General features: G+C 34.3%; 1 protein-coding gene across 1 annotated transcript in view; it reads right to left on the bottom strand.

Moving 5' to 3' along the window:
* The window catches only part of PDS5B (PDS5 cohesin associated factor B), a 127029-nt gene that overhangs the window by 30469 nt on the left and 77359 nt on the right, over nt 1-19201 (bottom strand). The window contains 5 exon segments of the mRNA XM_017855519.1: nt 1626-1749; nt 4983-5119; nt 6503-6586; nt 12343-12501; nt 15457-15580. Of these exon segments, the coding sequence (XP_017711008.1) occupies nt 1626-1749; nt 4983-5119; nt 6503-6586; nt 12343-12501; nt 15457-15580 (628 nt within the window).

The following is a 19201-nucleotide window of genomic DNA, read 5'->3' as shown; positions in this document are numbered from 1 at the left end:
TTTTTGAGACGGAGTCTCGCTCTGTCGCCCAGGCTGGAGTGCAGTGGCCAGATCTCAGCTCACTTCAAGCTCCGCCTCCCGGGTTTACGACATTCTCCTGCCTCAGTCTCCTGAGTAGCTGGGACTACAGGCGCCCGCCACCTCGCCCGGCTAGTTTTTTGTATTTTTTAGTAGAGACGGGCTTTCACCGGGTTAGCCAGGATGGTCTCGATCTCTCGACCTCGTGATGCACCTGTCTCGGCCTCCCAAAGTGCTGGTACTACAGGCTTGACCCACCGCGCCCGGCTGAAATAGCTGTTTTCAAAAGACTGAAGTACCAGTCTTGACAAATCATTTGACAAAAATGATTACAATTTAAAAATAGATGATTGTTTGCGTCTAGAGAGTTATACATAAGTGGCAATTTAAAAATACGTACTAGAATAAAGGGTGGGAAGGAAGAATTACAATGATCACTGAAGTAAATTCTTAAGACTGCTTGGAAAAGAACAGAAAACTTAGTGTAAAATAACCAAATTATTAATGAAAACTTGTATTGAAATTATTTTATTTACTAACATGAAAGTCCTTTTACTTTTCTCAATGATGCTAAAGACTTCTAAAGTTGTACAGTCCAAATATAAAGTTACTCTAACAAGAAATCCATAAAACTGGAATAGGAATCTGAAAATTTTACTGCTCATAATCTGAAAACTCACTGAGTAATAAGGAATGCTTCTAACTTGAAATTAGTTCTATGTCATATAAACTATAAATTTCTATACTGTTGTTTTCCTTTCACGAACTGAATACATACAGTCAGTCTTCATTATTTGTGGATTCTATCTTTAGGAATTTGCATACTCATTAAAATTTATTTGTAACACCAAAATTAATACTTGAAGCAATTTTTTGGTCATTTGCAAAGTAAATACACAAAGCAGTAAAAAATGTAAGTAGCCAGATGTGTACATTCCCAGCTAATGTCAAAGAAGGCAACACCGTGCCTTCTTGTTTCAGCTTTCATATGTAAACAGTGTCCTTTCTGAGGTCACAGTTTTGTGGTTGATGTTTTTGTCAGTTCATGATGAAGTACTGTCTGGTGTTTCAAAGCACAAGCATAGCGATGAACTGCTGTCTGGCGTTCCAAAGCACAAGAAGGCTCTGATATTCCTTACAGAGAAAATGTGTGTACTAGATAAGCTTTGTTCAGGTATCAGTTACAGTGCTGTTGGCTATGAGTTCAGTGTTAATGAGACAACTATATATAATAAATAGTCTTTAAACAGAGACATACATAAAACAAGGTTGTATATTAACTAGATGATCAAAATGTTGTGGCTAGGGGCTTGAAGGAATCTATTCTGTGAGTTCTCCTAAGAACAATTGTTCAGTATCTGCTAACTGAATGCCTGTGATAACATTATAGAACAAAACTATTACAAATAAGCAGATCAACTGTACTATGTTAGCGACCCAAAACTCAAATGACAGTTTCAGAACTCTGAGATGTTTCTCATGCACAAATTTTTCAAAAACAAACAAACCATAAACATTCAAGATTTTAATCTATGTATGACAGTGGATTTTTTTCCTTCCTAAAAGTAAAGACCTTCTAAAGTAGTTGTATATAGCCATTTCCTTACGTTGATAGCTAATGCGCATAGCTGATATTGTTCTAATGTGATGATTTCATGGTAACAGGGTTCTTGTGCCAGCTTCACAATAGCACTCCCAGCAGCAAGTCTCAGACGTGACATATCTGGTTTACTGAAAAATGAGTAGAATGAACACAGATTAGAATTTAAAATGTTTGTACAAAATTTTCTGTACATCTAATTTTATTAAAAATTCTGGCAAAAAAAAAGTTTTAAAAAATGCTGTGATCTGAATGTTTGTGTCCCCCAAAATTCCTATGTTGAAATGCAAGGACCTAGGAGACAGTATTAGGAGGTGGGGCCTTTGTGGAGGTGATTAGGTCATTGTGGGAAACCCTCATGAATGGGATTAGTGCCTTTAAAAAGTGGCCTGAGAGGGCTTGTTTACCACTTCTGCCATTTGAGGACACAGCAAGAAGTCAGCAGTCTGCAACCCTGGAGAGGGCCCTCACCAGAACCCAACCATGCTGGCACCCTGATCTTGGATTTCCCAGCCTCCAGAACTGTGACAGATAAATTTCTGTTGTTGATAAGCATGGTATTTTATTACAGAAGTCTGAGCAGACTAAGACAGAAAATAATTTAGTGATACTGAACACCATATTATGCTCATTTAACTTTGGAAGATGTTTTCTAATACTAAAAAATTCTTCTTTTAAACATAAGTCAATGCTAGTGTCACTCAAGTCATTTAATTCCCTCATTCTAAATAAAACACGTCTTAGTCAAGCACAGAAGAAATCTGTCTGTATGTTTAGTTGTTAGGTTTTATGTATTCTACTATGGATTTTGTTGGAGATATGTTTATGTATAGATGAGGCACCAAATATGTTCTAGCTTGCTAATAAATCAACCACAACTACTGTGCTAAGCACAAAAGAAGAAGAATGAAAGCAGGTGTGGTGAGGAAAACATTACTATTCTTACCTAGAATTCAACTTCTCAAATATTACCATGAGGCTCTTTTTAAGTTCAAGGAAGGAAAACTGCTAAAATGAAGCACAATTCATAGAATTCCAGACTAGTAAATATGTCTAAACAATCCGTCCTAATATAGTGATATATTAGCTGAAATAAAGGGGATCTTGAACAAATATAAGGAGGGAGAAGTTGTAACTCCTTAAATAGAACCCCCTTTGTAGCTCTATAGTAAAAGACTGTTACTCAACATCCATGCAACAAATCTATGTCTATTGTGTACATATAGTACTGCAGGGTATTTAAAATAAAAGACACAGTCTTAGTTTTCCAAGACTTAATAATCTAGTTGGCCATGTAAAAATGTTGACTGGATGCTAGCCAACATTAGTAAGGTTCTGAAGTTGTAAGACCTTGTCTCAAAGGTGTGCCTCATCTCATCAACAGCAATATTCTAAGTAGCTAATAATCGGTAAATCATAGCTCTTAGTGCAAAGAGTATAAACCACCTGTTGGATGTTTTCCTCACAGATGTGGGTAACAGATGCTTCCTGTGTATCTATCCTTAAAATTTCCCATCTAGACCGGAGGTTTCTATTTAACCTAGTAAACTTTTTTTGTTTTGTTGTTTTCAGCTTTATTAAGCAGAGGAAACTTTTCTTCAAATCAAATCTTACATAAAAGTTTAAGCTGTAAACACAAAAAATCACTTTTGCTTAAACAGGAATGCAAGCTTCCTACTTAAGGAAAGGACAGAGACCCCCACCTACCAACTCCCAAGACTCCATCTGTTACGTCTCTACCAGAAATAATTCTTATTCCAACTCCATGCTGCCCCTAAATACTCCTGAATGTCATATGGGTTCCATAAAAAACAGCTTAAGTGACAGTATATACTGGGTATTATTTCAATTACATTACATATTTTAATACATATACATGAACTCTATAAGGAGATACTATTGCTATCCTCATTTTACAGATGAAGAATCTAAGACATGTAGAAGTTAAATAACTTGCTGATAAATAAAAGCAGCTGATAAATGGTGGAACCTCAATTTGAACCTGTGTAGTGTGTCTTCAATCTGCCTGAATGTTGTAAATCACCAAAGTTATTTTGCCTCTCTGATAAAAGTTTATATAGCTGAATGTAACTGGCAAAATAAAAAGTATAAAATAATATAATTAATAAATTGATTTATAAGGCAAAATGTATTAACATTGAGGAAAATTTCTTTACCGGGCTGAGCTGATCAATACAAAATTATTTCAAATTCAGTAAAAATTTTAAATGGAAAATATACTTATTATTTGTAACTCCTAAACACTGGCATATATAAATCATGGGAATAGAGAAATGAAAACAGAATAGAGTAATTAATTAGAATAAAAGAAAGTAAACAGATCAATTGTATATACAGAATGAATAGTTTACCAAGTTTTTTTCATACATTTTGTTTGAGAAGGATGTGCTTCTGTTAACATTCTATGCAAAGAATACAGTATAAGCGAAACATACAAAGATGGAAAGGCAGAAGGCAGCTGGCAGTCATCTTTCTATGTTTTCTTATTAAAGTCTTGATGATATACCAAGGAGCACAGAGCTATTCTCCTATTTCGTATTACCAAGGAGGGGCACTAAATGGCATTTGATTTATAGAGGACAAACCTGTAAATTTGAACTAACACTGACATAATAACCACTATTATCACCAATGCTTCTAATTATTATGTGCTAAGTAGTGTTTTAAATGCCTTAGGTATACTAACTTATTTAGTTATATCATAACAGCTAGATGAGCCAGGTACACATTAATTATTGCCTCTACTTTATGGATAAGGAAACTGAGGGACCAAGAAGTTAAAGCAACTTACTGAAGTTCACCTGACAAGTAAGGGGTGGAGCCAGAATTTGAATCCAGACTCCAGAGTCCAGCAGTTTTCAATCACTACTCTATACTACATCTTTCAAAGAAAATAAAACAAAATAAAATAACAACAAAAAAAATGTGTTCATTTTCAATAATTTACTTCAGGTACATTTTTAAAGTATGCATTTACTTACACTTCTGGAAATAGATTCAGTAAGTTGCCTTCCACCCAGTCTGTTGTTTCCCCTTAGATATTTAACAAGAATGTAAAACACCAGTTATTGACTGGTACACTCATACTTTCATCTGAGATATTCTAAAATGTAAGAATCTATTGTTTAAAATATTTACAACGTATAATAGAACCCTGCACCAGACATATGACAGCCACTGTAAAATAACCACTATACAAAAGCACATTCCAGTAAAAATATGTGAACATGTACAAAGCAATTCTAATTATTTTTTTTTAAAAAGCAAACAGCACCATTCAACAGTTACACTAAGAGTTGAAATACTGTGCAATCCAAAGAACTGTGAAATAGTAAATGCATACCTAATTTTCCCCTGTTCCGTCAAGTCTCCATCACTATGCAATATTGTTGTCAACAATCTTAAGGTAGAAGTTCCTGATTTGCTGTGATTATTTTTCATTCCAAGTAGCCATCGAACCATCATTTTAATAGCCTGAATCTATTTAAGAGACAAGTCGACAAAACATTGGTACATTTTGAAAGAATTTCTGTATCAACTTTTTAAAAAAATAAAATGTATTTAATGGACGCTTAAGAAAAAAATTCTTTTCTGTATATATGAAGATAATCTTAAATGTTTTAAAGATGTTTCAGACCTCCAAGAAAATGGCAAAAGAATGATTTGACTAAAGATTAGTTCGTTATTTGTTGTTTTAAAATGTTTCCCCAACATGCATTTGATCCTTTGGAAAATACAGTAAAATCATGCTTAACCTCTCTAATCAGAAAAGTTAAGTTCCCAACTACTAATTACATTTAATCTCTTCTGTCTAAAAAATGATACCACTCATATTTGTTCTACATTTTATAATTATGAAGTACTTAAAGTATTTTTACACCATTACTTCCTTTAATGTTTCCAAGAATTCTTTTGAACAAGTACATATTATCTCTTTCTAAAATGATGTACAAATTATCTTTCACATATTATCTCAGCTTTTTACAGAGCTAAGGCTCAGACGCTAAAGAAGGTCTTCAATAGTGTCTGGCTCACAGCAAACACTGAAATCTCTTTCCTGGCCAGTTTGGTAAGTGGCCTACCTTCTAGTCCAGTGCTGCTTTCAAGTATACAGAAACTGCAGCTTGAGACCAATGCCAAGAAAAACAGGTTTCTACTGAGACTCAAAGTATCAAGCATCATTCATTGATGTAAAGCTGGGGCTACTGTATGAGTCTGCAAAACTAGTATCATAACCTCAAGCCAGAACAATGTGAAAAGGTAGTCCGTAATACACACTATAAATACATACACACACACACACACACACACACACACACACACACACAAAGGGTTTATAAGAAATTACAGCTAGAAAATAACAATATTTAATATATTTATTCTTGGCCTTCACATCTTGGTAGTGGATTGAGATGAGGTCTACACTACAGGCCATAGATGGTTTTAATAAATCAAGTCTATACCAATGATGAGCAATCTTATAAAACTCCTAATTCAATAAATTATAGGCTGAATTTTTTAAAATAAAAGTTTTATTAAATCCCATGGAAAAGGTGAACAGGTTTAAAATCTGAATTATCATCTTTACAGAATGGAGGAAACTCCACAAAAACTAGCACTGCCTTTTGCCATCAGGGAAGCAGCTTTCAAATCTTTTTTTCCCCTCAAATTAGATTATGTGCAGCTGTCCACAAAATCCCAGCTTTCTCATTATTACCCTATAGTCTCACAGCACATGAGATGTCATACAGTAAATATAAATACTTGAGTGATTTTAATATCTTTGCAATAGAAATTTTAATATTGCAAATATTACAATATGGTAACTATATTCAAATTAAGAGATCTATACATATTACTCACTTTGACCATTGTCTCAGGAGATACTTCTTCATCTGGAACCCAAAGTTTAGTTGTCTTTTCCCTGGAAGCTTAAAAAAAAAAGGACTTTAAAACATAAATATGAATCCTCCTTTTCAATTAGCACTTAGAAAATGAATGAAATCTGTACCTTCTGCAGTGTCATTTGTTATATGTGACTAAAGTACCTCATCTAACCCTATTTACTTTAAAAAAAAAAAAAAAAAAAGGCTGAAAGGCATACCTTCACTAGCACTGTACACTAGCACCTATGTACAGCACTTACAGATCCATCACAATTGGTTCTTTCTAGGTGTGTGGTGGGACTAACTCTAACTTCTTACACATCACTCCCTTATTTAGCCCCTTTTGAGATTCAATTATTTAATGCAGGTGGCAAAACTAGGACTTGGAAAAAAAAAAAAAAGGAGCCAAAAGGTGTACCTCTTAAACAAGAGGAAAGGTATTTAAAAAAAAAAAAAAAAAATCTTGAGCTGGAGGGGTTTGTTTTTGCTTTCAGCACAACCCCAAACTAATCCTGAGGTGATCACGTGCAAGTACTAGTACACAGGTGTTTACAGTAGTAACCAGGAAATTAAGATGGCAAAAGAGCTGAACCAATCTGGGAACACTTGAGATCCCATTTTTACCCTCAGGTCAAAGAACAGTAATTGAGTATCACCTCAGGTAACCCTCTGGCAACAAAACAGGTAGCCCTAACATATAAAAGGCAAATTCCCCCAAACACAAAGAGCTACAGATTCACATACAGTTTAGGACTCATTTCTTCCGTTGAGAAGTGCCTTCAAAGTATGAAGTAAAACAATGAAAAGGAATCACATTAGGCACACTGTGACGAAATTTCTAAGGATGTCAAGATCCCAAAAGTTTCCATAGAGAAGCTACCAAAAGGAATAAAAAATAAACTTCAGATTTCTCAGCTGCAAGACCAGATGCCAAAAAAACGATGCTCTGAATTTTCAAGTGACTTGAAACACAGAATTCTAATATCCAAGAAACAGTATTGAAGAATGAACACTAGAATTCAAGACAGAAAGTTTCCAAATTACAATCCATGTTGAAAGAATTACTCAAAGATAACACTAAAATATTTAATTTACAAGAAAAAACTAAATTAGTATAAACTACTACAAATACAAAGAAAATGAAAACAAAACCTTACATAAATAAGAAACTATCAGATACTACGAGAAACAACAGAGACTATCAGGTAGATTTATAAATAATAAAGCCACAAAAGATACAACAAAAACAAATGACATATGAAATCTGAAAATTATGGGATGGAAAAATATACCAGTCAAGATGACAAGCACTGAAGAGGATATGGACTTAAATGGGATACTGATATATTTTATCTTACAACACCAAATAAAATATAAAATTCACGAACGTTTACACAACTAGCAGAATAACAAAATAAACCAGAACAAACATGATTAAAAGCAGAAGATTGAAAACTTCATCACAGCAGAAGATGTGAATACACCTCTTTCAAAAACTGATAAGTTAGGATGAAAAAGGATAAATACCTAAAATGTAAGTAAATATACGGAAATAAAATATGCAAGGATTAGAAAATAAAGCTGTCATTCTCTATAATTGACATAATTAAAATAGAATTTAGCAAGAAAGATGGATATAAAATCAGAACTACCAAATAATTCACCTCATCAATCATAAACATAAAACATAATCCTAAAAACTTTATTTAGCGCCTAACGTAAGTTGTATGACAGAAATTTGAAATTTTTCTTTTTAGAGAAAACTGTAATAAAGAGAAAACTGTAAGACTTCAAGGAAAGACATTTTGTGGAAGGGCAAACAAATCAATGGAAAAGAACAGAGGTTCTATAGGAGACATGAGTGGTAGCACTGCAGATTACTAGGAGATGGTAAGATATTTAATAAACAGTGCCAGGAAATTTGGTAACCCTAAGATGCAGCAAAAATGAAATCCTTATATCATAGCATACAAAAAACAAGTAAATCAATTCCAGATGGACTGATTTTTGTGTGTGTAAAAAAAGAAAACCTTCAAACTTTTAAAGAACATATGGGAGGCTATTTTCATAACGTTAGAGTAGGAAAAGATTACTTAAATAAGATGTAAAAAGTATTAACTACAAAAGAATAATGATAAATACAGCTACATTAAAAGAAATAACTTTTGTTCAGGCCAGGCACGGTGGCTCATGCCTATAATCCCAGCACTTTGGGAGGCTGAACTGGGTGGATCACGTGAGTTCAGGAGTTCGAAACCAGTCTGGCCAACATGGTGAAACCCCGTCTCTACTAAAAATACAAAATCTAGGCGGGCATGGTGGGGGGCGCCTGTAGTCCCAGCTACTCGGGAGGCTGAGGCAGGAGAATGGATTGAATGTGGGAAGTGGAGGTTGCAGTGAGCCGAGATGGCACCACTGCACTCCAGCATGGGTGAGTGAGACTCCATCTCAAAAAGAAAAAAAAAGCAATAACTTTTGTTCAAAGGATCAAAGGACACAATAAAGGAGTGAAAAGACACACATAAATGAGGTTTTACACATTTCATGATGATATTATAACATGTACCAGATAAAAGATTAATGCAGGTAAAGATTACCTATGGGAAAAAAGCACCAAGGGGAATAAAAGGTAAAATACATCAAAAGGGAATTTCAGAAAGTAGGCAACATGAAGGGTGACTAGACATATAAACTTAATTAGTAAACACAGAAATGCATATTGGGACTATAATGAGCTATATTAGATGAGATACTGTATCTATTATTTTCTACCAACAGAGTATAACATTACTGCCAGATTTCTTAATAGAAAAATAAGTTTTAACAAACATTATAGAAAATGATTTGGAAAAAAGTGAAAAGTTCAATATGTCTATATACTATGATTCATCAACTTCACTCATAGGAATAAAACCTAGAGAAATTCTTGCTCATATGTAGCAGGGGGCTTCAAGAGAAACATTCACAGCAGCACTCTCCAAGAGTAAAGAAATGGACATATTCCGCAATCTACCAGAAGAACAAATAAATTATATTTTCCACAGTGAAATTATAGAGTAACAAATGAATGAACCAGTTAGATTTAGTAACAAAGACTATTCCTAAAAACAAATGTGGAGTGATAAAAGCAAATCCTCCAAGACTATACAGGGTGTGATATAATTCTTAGAAACCTCAAGAACAAGCAAAACTGAACAAGTATGTGGAAAATTTTGTTGTTGTCAGAGAATAACCCAAGATTCAAGAGAGTAAATATTAGGAACAGGGAGGAAATAGAAAGGATTGAAGAGTAATAAAACTCTAAGAACTCTAAGGAACTAAGAGTTCATAGGTGGTCACTGTATTATGAAACATGTTATACAAATGTTATATACATTCCTTTGTACATATCAAATATATAATAAAACAAGACAAATTAATGGATTAAAAATGGTGAGCAGTTCTATTTCTGACAAGATGTGACTAGGTCGTTCTGAACCAATTTTCATACTGAAACAAATGGAAAGGCTAGACAAAATATTTTTTAAAAATCAGTTTGAAGGGAACAGACAACTACCAAAGCAGTGAGAATTTGCAGGGCAAAGTTTCAAATGAGGAGGGAAAGCAAAAGATTTGAGTCTGGCATTGAGATTAGTTTTTTCACATATAGACGATTCATGATTCTGAAAGTGAAAGAAAGGGGGATGAGAAGTTGAGCAAAGCTTTTCTGTCACAGAGCTGGAAGAACAAGATTAAGAATCCTGAGCCCATTAAAAAGTAAAGTCCTTGTTAAACAATCTGGACTTCTGGGTGGATCCCAGACAAATATACTCTAGACATAAGGTGACCAGAAAAAAAAAAAATAAGCTTGTGAAAAACTGAAGCCAAACTTTCATTTTCATTGGATGGAAGTGATGTTGACGATGGCTTAACTGCTTGATAGAAACAAAAGTAAAATTCTGGAAGAATATAAACTCATCTGAAGCCTCACGTTATCTCAACTTTTCATACAAAAAGTCTATCACTCAATCAAAAGCAACATATGTACAAGATAAAATTTGACCAGAAATTTAGAGAAAAAAACAGACAAAAGTTGTAAGAGATCAAGATGATAAGCCTAACAGATATAACCTTAACATAACAACATAACGAAGATTTTTCAAGGATTTAATGACAAGCAAATTCTGCAGCAAAACAAAGAGCTATGTTTAAAAACTACAGAATTGCAGAACTGAAGTATATGTGTATATATGTGAAATTAAGAATTCAATGCATAAGCTTTACATACGATTAGACAAAATTGAAGAGAGTGAACTCAAAGACAGGTCAGAAAAAAACAAAAACTGAAGCATGAGGAAGCTGGTAGAAAAGTACAGAAAAAGTGTGTCAAGACAGCTAGACCACAGCAAAAAAAAATGTACGTTTAAAGTGTGTTAATAGAACTGCAGTAAGAAAGGAAAGAGAATATGAAACAGAAATCATATATGTAAAGATAATGCCTGAAAATTTAAAATTTGTAAAAGACTTTAAGCTATACATACAAGAAGAGCTATAAGCCCCAAGTACAATAACTATAAAGGAAAGTATACCCAGACACATCATAGTAGAACTGGAAACCAATGGAAAATAGAAAAGACACAAACATTCTCAGCAAAAAGACAGAAGACCTTCAGAGGAACAGCACTGTCAATAAACCTCAAGAAAAAAGAAAATGGAAAATAGAATAATATATTCAAATCATTGATGGGGGAAAATACGCCAGTCTGGAATTCTTAACCCAAAGAAAGCATCCTTTAAAAAATTAAGGTAAAATAAAGATTTTCCAGACAAACAAAACTGACAAAATTCATTAATGGAAATCCAAACTAAAAAAAAAGTACTAAAGTAGTTCTTTAGATAGAAAGAAAATCATTACATAAAAAGGAATGAAAAACAAAAGCAGAAAATACGTTAGCAAATCTAAATAAATATTAACTGCATAAAATAACAGCAGTAATAGAACTGTGTGAACAAGAGCACAAAAAAGCACCAAGGAATAAAGGGGATTAAAGTATTTTGAGGTTCCTTGTGCTATACTGAAAGTTCAAAGCAGACCAGTTGACATCGGCCTTATTAAAGTCAAAAGCCCATGTTGTAATTTTTAGGAAAACTACTAAAATAATAGTAAAGTGCAAAACAGATTGGTAAAATGAAATAAAAATATTTAATCAAACATAAGAAAAGAGAAAAATGAACACAACTGACAGGACAAACTGAAAATAAAAAATCAGGTGGCAGATTAACCCAAATATCACTACTTACATTATGTTTACTTTTGGGAGTAGAAACTTTATCTCATGTTTCTTTTAATTCTCCAGAGAACCTAGTACAATGCTGTCACAGCAGATACAAAATAACTGAAGACTAACAAAACCATTATTTCCTCTCCCAATGTTTTTTCATTCTCTCCCAACGTAGGGAAAAGAACTTAATATAGAAAAAGGAACAACTATGATCGTGACAACCACACTATGAGCTGGTTTACCAATCTGCATATTTTTAAAAATAGATGCCCTGTCAAAAATTAAACCCCTGTAAATCTGAAATAGAGAGCATCAGGTTATATTTTGTATTTATCAAGGAATGTATTTGAGGTCATAAGCCTATTCTCAACTAAAAAGATGTTTCAATGTGGTTTTGCTCATAATGGAGACAAGGCTTATTTTTGTTAAATAGGAAAACCTAAAATCAAGGCACTTAAATGGAAGTATTATTGATATCATTTCACTTCTTTCCTTGTTGAACAAAATTCCAAAAGTTAACATTACAAAGAACATGAATCTAAAAAATATAAATTACCCGATCATTCATGAGAAGATCTTTCACAATGAAAGTAGCTACCAAAGATTTCAAAGGAGCAGCAAATTGATCAGGTGCAAGGAGAGCAATATGACCAATAGTAACCAATGGTGTTATGAGATGTTCCAGGTTGCTTGGATCTAGGCTCTTATGCAGAGGCTGAAAATGAGGGGAGGAAAATATATTTCAACTCTACACATATGCAAATAAACTGTTTACATATTTCATTTTCAAATTACAAAATTGTACAACTTTTGTAATTTGTAATTCAAATTACAAAAATTTATTTGTAATTCAAATTATGAAAACTATAAAACTACAAAATTTCAATAAATATACATAGTATAAGTATTAACTCAAGATTACATTTAGACTTCTATAGGTTATCTATGTCCAGAAGGCATCAGGTTCAAACATTTTCAATTTTGCCCAATTCAGTTTAGAGGTAGGGTAAAGAAACATTTCAACATGGACTTCATAGCATATAGTTTATTACCATACACACGAAACTATTAGAGATGCTAGGCTTCACCAATATCCACTTCAATTTCCTGGGCATAGGGATGACTCCACTAGTAGCTTCCTGTGCAGTTAGGTGAGGATATATGAATGAGTTCTGGTCAAGGGAGTGGGAGTAAAATGAAGTATGCCACATATGCACTGAGGTAGGTATGAGCAGTGTGTCTTCTCCACAGGCTGAACTCTCTGGCTGGCTTGATGCAAGGATCCAGTGGGATTTAAAGAGAAGTCACTAATCAGAATGAGTCTGTGTCCCTAAGCCACTGATTAGAGAGGGTCATTCATATACCCACTGGGCTTTTCAGAAGCAAGAAATAAGCTTTTACTACATCTAGTCACTTGAATTTGGGGGTCCTCATTATAGCATCAAATATTAAACACTGTAACAAATAAAACGATTTTTGCTTTTCTGATAGGAAACCCAACCATTAATATGCATTTTACCATGACAAAAGAATGAAGAAGCTCTTCAAATACTCACATAAAATGATATCAGAAATAAACTATTGTTAAGGCTGGGCGCAGTGGCTCACACCTGTAATTCCAGCACTTTGGGAGGCCAAGGCAGGAGGATCACCTGAGGTCAGGAGTTCCAACATGGTGGAACCCCGTCTCCACTAAAAATACAAAAATTAGCCAGGTTTGGGGCATATGCCTGTAGTCCCAGCTACTCAGGAGGCTGAGGCAGGAAAATCACTTGAACAAGAAAGGTGGAGGTTGCAGTGAGCAGAGATCACGCCACTGTACTCCAGCCTGGATGACAAAGCAAAACTCCACCTCAGGAAAAAAAAAAAAAAGAAAGAAAGAAAACAAAACAAACAAAATGTGTGTGTGTGTGTGTTTTAGTTTTTGAAATCAGAAGGGTGACTAAAATATGCCATTGGCATAAGGAGAGAAAGGGGAAACAAAATATGTGTGTGCATGTGCATATTTACATGCCCTTACTTGTATATGAGTAAAATATCGCTGGAAAAGTACATTCAGAAACTAGTAACAATGGCTCTGCCTCTGGGAAGGGAACTAAGTGGCTGGGGATACATGGGTGGGGGAACTTTTCACTGTATATTCTTTTTTGCATCCTTCTGATTTTGAAGCAAGTGAATGTATTTTCTATTAGACATTTTAATGCCACATTTTAATGAAAAACTGGTGCTCTATTCTCCCACACAGAACACTAAGAATTGTAGGCTTGAAAGGCAATACAAAACCGTTCTTTCCCAACAACTTAGGGCAATATGAGGCTTCATTTAGTCAAAAAATATATTTAAAGGAGTCTACTTCTCGCTATTCAAGACTTCCCTCAGTACTTCCATTGCACATCTTGCAAGCCTATTGTTCATATTATAAACAAAAATATCATAGTGTAGTTTTTTCAATTAGCTTACTATAAGTTTGATAATTTTCCATAACAAAATCATTTCTGAAAAACAAAATTAATGGCCAGGCCCTAGATTAGTGGAACCTCAAAAATGCCAGATATTTCTATTAAACCTTTTCTCAGGAAGCCAGCCAACCACATGTTACATAGTAAGAGGACTACAGAGGTTCTTGTAAAGATAAAACAGCAGATACAATATCAAAATGAAAACAAAACTACTCTGAAATTCAACTTCTATCAGTGTTTATCTCATCACCATTGAAAGGAAAAGGAGAGCAACCAAAAAAAAAAAAAAAACTTTCCTATAAATTAACACCAATTTATTGAAACCATTCTCATATACAAACACAGACTACAGAAAATATCTCCATCCCCAAATACACAAAAACTAAACTTTCTGATATCTAAAGGAAAGATGGTGTTTGGAAGATAAACTACTTTACTTTCTCCTTCAGGTCTTTAATATAATACATGAAAATATGACAAAAGTACCACAAGAGTTTCTAAAACAAAGATATTAAGTCGAAGTACTTATGGTAAGGAGCGTCAGAATAACTTCTAAATTGTTTTGACTTTACTCAAGGCTCTTTAACTAAAATTACAAAGTAGGATTTTATGAATTTTCTGCTTAGCTTTTATTTGCAATAGTAATGTTAGCATTAGGTCCTAATTACAATAGGCAGCAATAAAATTGCAATGCCTGAGTAAAGTAACGTGGTAAAATGTGGGTAAAATAATATAAAATATATACTGAAAAGACACTTTATATCTGACAAAATTAGGTCAGTCATAAAAGTATAAACTTACTTTATATTAACAATTAGTACTGATTTACAAAACCTTACACTTCAATAGTTTCTCAAACAGAATTCAAATTTTTTGATCCTATAAATTGAGAGAATAATCACCTGTTACCTACTATCTGTAACTATGATTTTATATGTAACTACCTGTTAACAAAAAATAGTCTCCAAATACAAACATATAAACCAAGGTACAAAAACATACAATGCTTGATTTCTGAATCTATCATTAAACATTTGAATACTGAGATATTTTCATATTTTAACACTTATCAATGTTGATTTTACTGATTCAAATTCTGAAAATATATTACAAAATGATGCATCACCAAATGGGAACATTCCATTAAGTCATCAATATTTGTTTTGTAACTATGACATATGAAACAAACAAGAAAATTTTTTTCTCATTACCTCAAATATCTGTGCAAACTGGGTCTCTTTACTAGAAAATATCGCATGGATACAATGAATGGCATATTTGGCTTGACGGGGGGGTCCTTTTTTAGATTTGTGATGTAGAACAGGAAGCAAGGCTCTATACAAAAAAAAAAATCAAAGAAAACAATAAACCAGAAAATCAACAAGACTTCTGTTAGATACTTTAATATTTGTATTTTAAGTAATGATTTACAAGGACAGAAAAGGCACCAAGATTTACTCAAACTCACTTTCAAAGGCCTATGATTTTGCTTTATATTTATATTAAAAACATAATCCAAATACAAATGTGGTGTTTTTTACTTTTTATTTACCAAAAGCAAACACTAACAAGGCTGGTGACCCACACTCTCCCGTTAATGTTGCTCCCAACAGGCCTTTCTCTTTTTATTCTTACTGCTATCATTCCAACTAAGTTTCTGCCACCTTACACATGTACAAAATTGACAATCTCTTCTTTCTCAAGTCTCTGCCTCTTCCAATTCACCTTTCATTTTGTGCCAGAGCAAGCCACAAAAAGGAAAATCTGATTAAACAATGCTTATTAAGCAATATTACATGACAGGGACTATTAAAAGGCTCCAATATTTAACCTAATGCTACTAGCATTTTAGGGACAAGATAAATTAACAAAATATATGTTATGTTAAACTGTGAGAACTGCTACAGAGAAAAATTTTTTTAAAGATGGAGGATAGAAATAGGAAACAGGGAGGGAGGTATAAGAGAATTACAATTTTAAACAGAAGATCTCTGATAAAGAAACATGTGAACAGAGTTCTGAGGGAGGTACTGAGTAAGTCATGCAGCCACCTGGAAGAACATTCATGCATCGTATTATTTTATAACTCAAACATTTAAAATGAATAATGAATAAAGGAGCTGTTAAACTATTATACAAACATCTCAAGGCAAAAGAAACTTCCATATCTTCCTCATTGCCTGATACCAACCCAGTGCTTATCACACTAAGAGTAGAGTCTCACAAAAGATACTAAAGGTGAAGTATAATTAAAAGAAATATATTCCTAACATGTAAATGCCTAAAAATGGAGAATGAAAAGACCAACAAAACACAGAAAACACGCTAGATAGAAAAGGTAAAACGTTCTTTAATATTATACTGAGTGGGCAAAAGTTGGAAGCATTCTCTTTGCAAACCGGCACAAGACAAGGATGCCCTTTCTCACCACTCCTATGCAACACAGTATTGGAAGTTCTGGCCAGGGCAATCAGGCAAGAGAAAGAAAGAAAGGGCATTCAAGCAGGAAAACAGGAAGTCAAATAGTCACTCTTTGCAGATGACACGATTGTATATTTAGAAAACCCCATCGTCTCAGCCAAAAGACTCCTTAAGCTGAGAAACAACTTCAACAAAGTCTCAGGATACAAAATCAATGTGCAAAAATCACAAGCATTCCTATACACCAATAAAAGAGAGCCAAATCATGAGTGAGCTCCCATTCACAATTGCTACAAAGAGAATAAAATGCCTACGAATACAACTCACAAGGGACGTGAAGGACCTCTTCAAGGAGAACAACACACCACTGCTCAAGGAAATAAAAGACGAAACAAACAAACGGAAAAACATTCCATGCTCATGAATAGGAAGAACCAGTATCATGAAAATGGCCATACTGCCCAAAATAATTTATAGATTCAATGCTATTCCCATCAAGCCACCACTGACTTTCTTCACAAAACTAGAAAAAACTACTTTAAATTTCATATGGAACCAAAAAAGAGCCCAGATAGCCAAGACGATCCTAAGCCAAAAGAACAAAGCTGGAGGCATCACACTACCTGACTTCAGACTATACTACAAGGCTACAGTAACCAAAAAAGCATGGTACTGGCACCAAAACAGATATACAGACCAATGTAACAGAACAGAGGCCTCAGAAATAACACCACACATCTACAACCATCTGATCTTTGACAAACCTGACAAAAACAAGCAATGGGGAAAGGATTCCCTATTTAATAAAGGTTGCTGGGAAAACAGGCTAGCCATATGCAGAAAACTGAAACTTGACTCCTTCCTTATACCTTACACAAAAATTAACTCAAGATGGATTAAAGACTTAAATGGAAAACCTAAAACCATAAAAACCCTAGAAGAAAACCTAGGTAAAACCATTCAGGACATAGGCATGGGCAAAGACTTCATGACTAAAACACCAAAAGCAATGGCAACAAAATCCAAAATTGACATACGGGATCTAATTAAACTAAAGAGCTTCTGCACAGCAAAAGAAACTTATCATCAGAGTGAACAGCAACCTACAGAATGGGAGAAAGTTTTTGCACTCTATCCATCTGACAAAGGGCTAATATCCAGAATCTACAAGGAACTTAAACAAATTTACAAAGCAAAAAAACAACTCCATCAAAAAGTGGGTGAAGGATATGAACAGACACTTCTCAAAAGAAGACATTTATGTGGCCAACAAACATGAAAAAAAGCCCATCATCACTGGTCATTAGAGAAATGCACATCAAAACCACAATAAGATACCATCGCACATCAGTTAGAATTGCGATCATTAAAAAGTCAGGAAACAATAGATGCTGTTGGAGAGGATGTGGAGAAATAGGAACGCTTTTACACTGTTGATGGGAGCATAAATTAATTCAACCATTGTGGAAGACAGTGTGGTGATTCCTCAAGGATCTGGAACTAGAAATACCAATTTGACCCAGCAATCCCATTACTGCGTATATACCCAAAGGATTATAAATCATTCTATTATAAAGACACGTGCACACATATGTTTACTGCAGCACTGTTCACAATAGCAAAGACTTGGAACCAACCCAAATGCCCATCATTGAAAGACTGGATAAAGAAAATGTGGCACATATACACCATGGAATACTATGCAACCACAAAAAAGAATGAGTTCATGTCCTTTGCTGGGACATGGATGAAGCTGGAAACCATCATTCTCAGCAAACTAACACAGGAACAAAAAACCGAACAACACATGTTCTCACTCATAAGTGGGAGTTGAACAACGAGAACACATTGGACTGTCATGGGGTCGGAGGCAAGAGGAGGGAGAGCATTAGGACAAATATCTAATGCATGTGGGGCTTAAAACCTAGATGACAGGTTGATGGGTGCAGCAAACCATCATGGCACATGTATACCTATGTTACAAACCTCCACATGTATCTCAGAGTTCTGCACATGTATCTCAGAACTTAAAGTTTAACTGTTTTTAAAAAGACATACAAATTACCCTAAAATGTATGAAAAACTGTTTACCTTCACACATTTTTTAAAAAATTTTAACAAGAAGACTTCCGCTTCAGATTACAATGGTATAACTAAGACTATTTACTCTCCTGCCTTAAACGCCCAGAAGAGATAAATATGCTAAAGGTTTCAGATACTAGAGAACAGGCAGCAGAGAAATGTGATCCCTGATAAATGAGAAACAAACCAGAAGAGCTTTACACCTGCCCAGCTTATTGCACGGAAGTATTTAATAGTTTCCAGGCTGTAGTACAAGTGACCCAAATAGAGCCTGGGTTGAAGGAGATAAAGATGAGAGTTCAGGGAAGCCAAGGAAACTCTGATTTCTAGAGCACAATACCAGAAAGGAAGGAGTTACAAAGGGAAAGGCAGCATGAGCTCTGCTAATCTGCAGAGGCTATCCCTGAGTCTTTGGTTGGATAATGATCCTCACTCGTGTTAGGAGGAAAAACT

This window comes from Rhinopithecus bieti, unplaced genomic scaffold (assembly GCF_001698545.2).
Source record: "Rhinopithecus bieti isolate Rb0 unplaced genomic scaffold, ASM169854v2 scaffold_41745, whole genome shotgun sequence".
NCBI lineage: Eukaryota > Metazoa > Chordata > Mammalia > Primates > Cercopithecidae > Rhinopithecus > Rhinopithecus bieti.
This window is presented reverse-complemented; position numbering and strand designations above follow the sequence as displayed.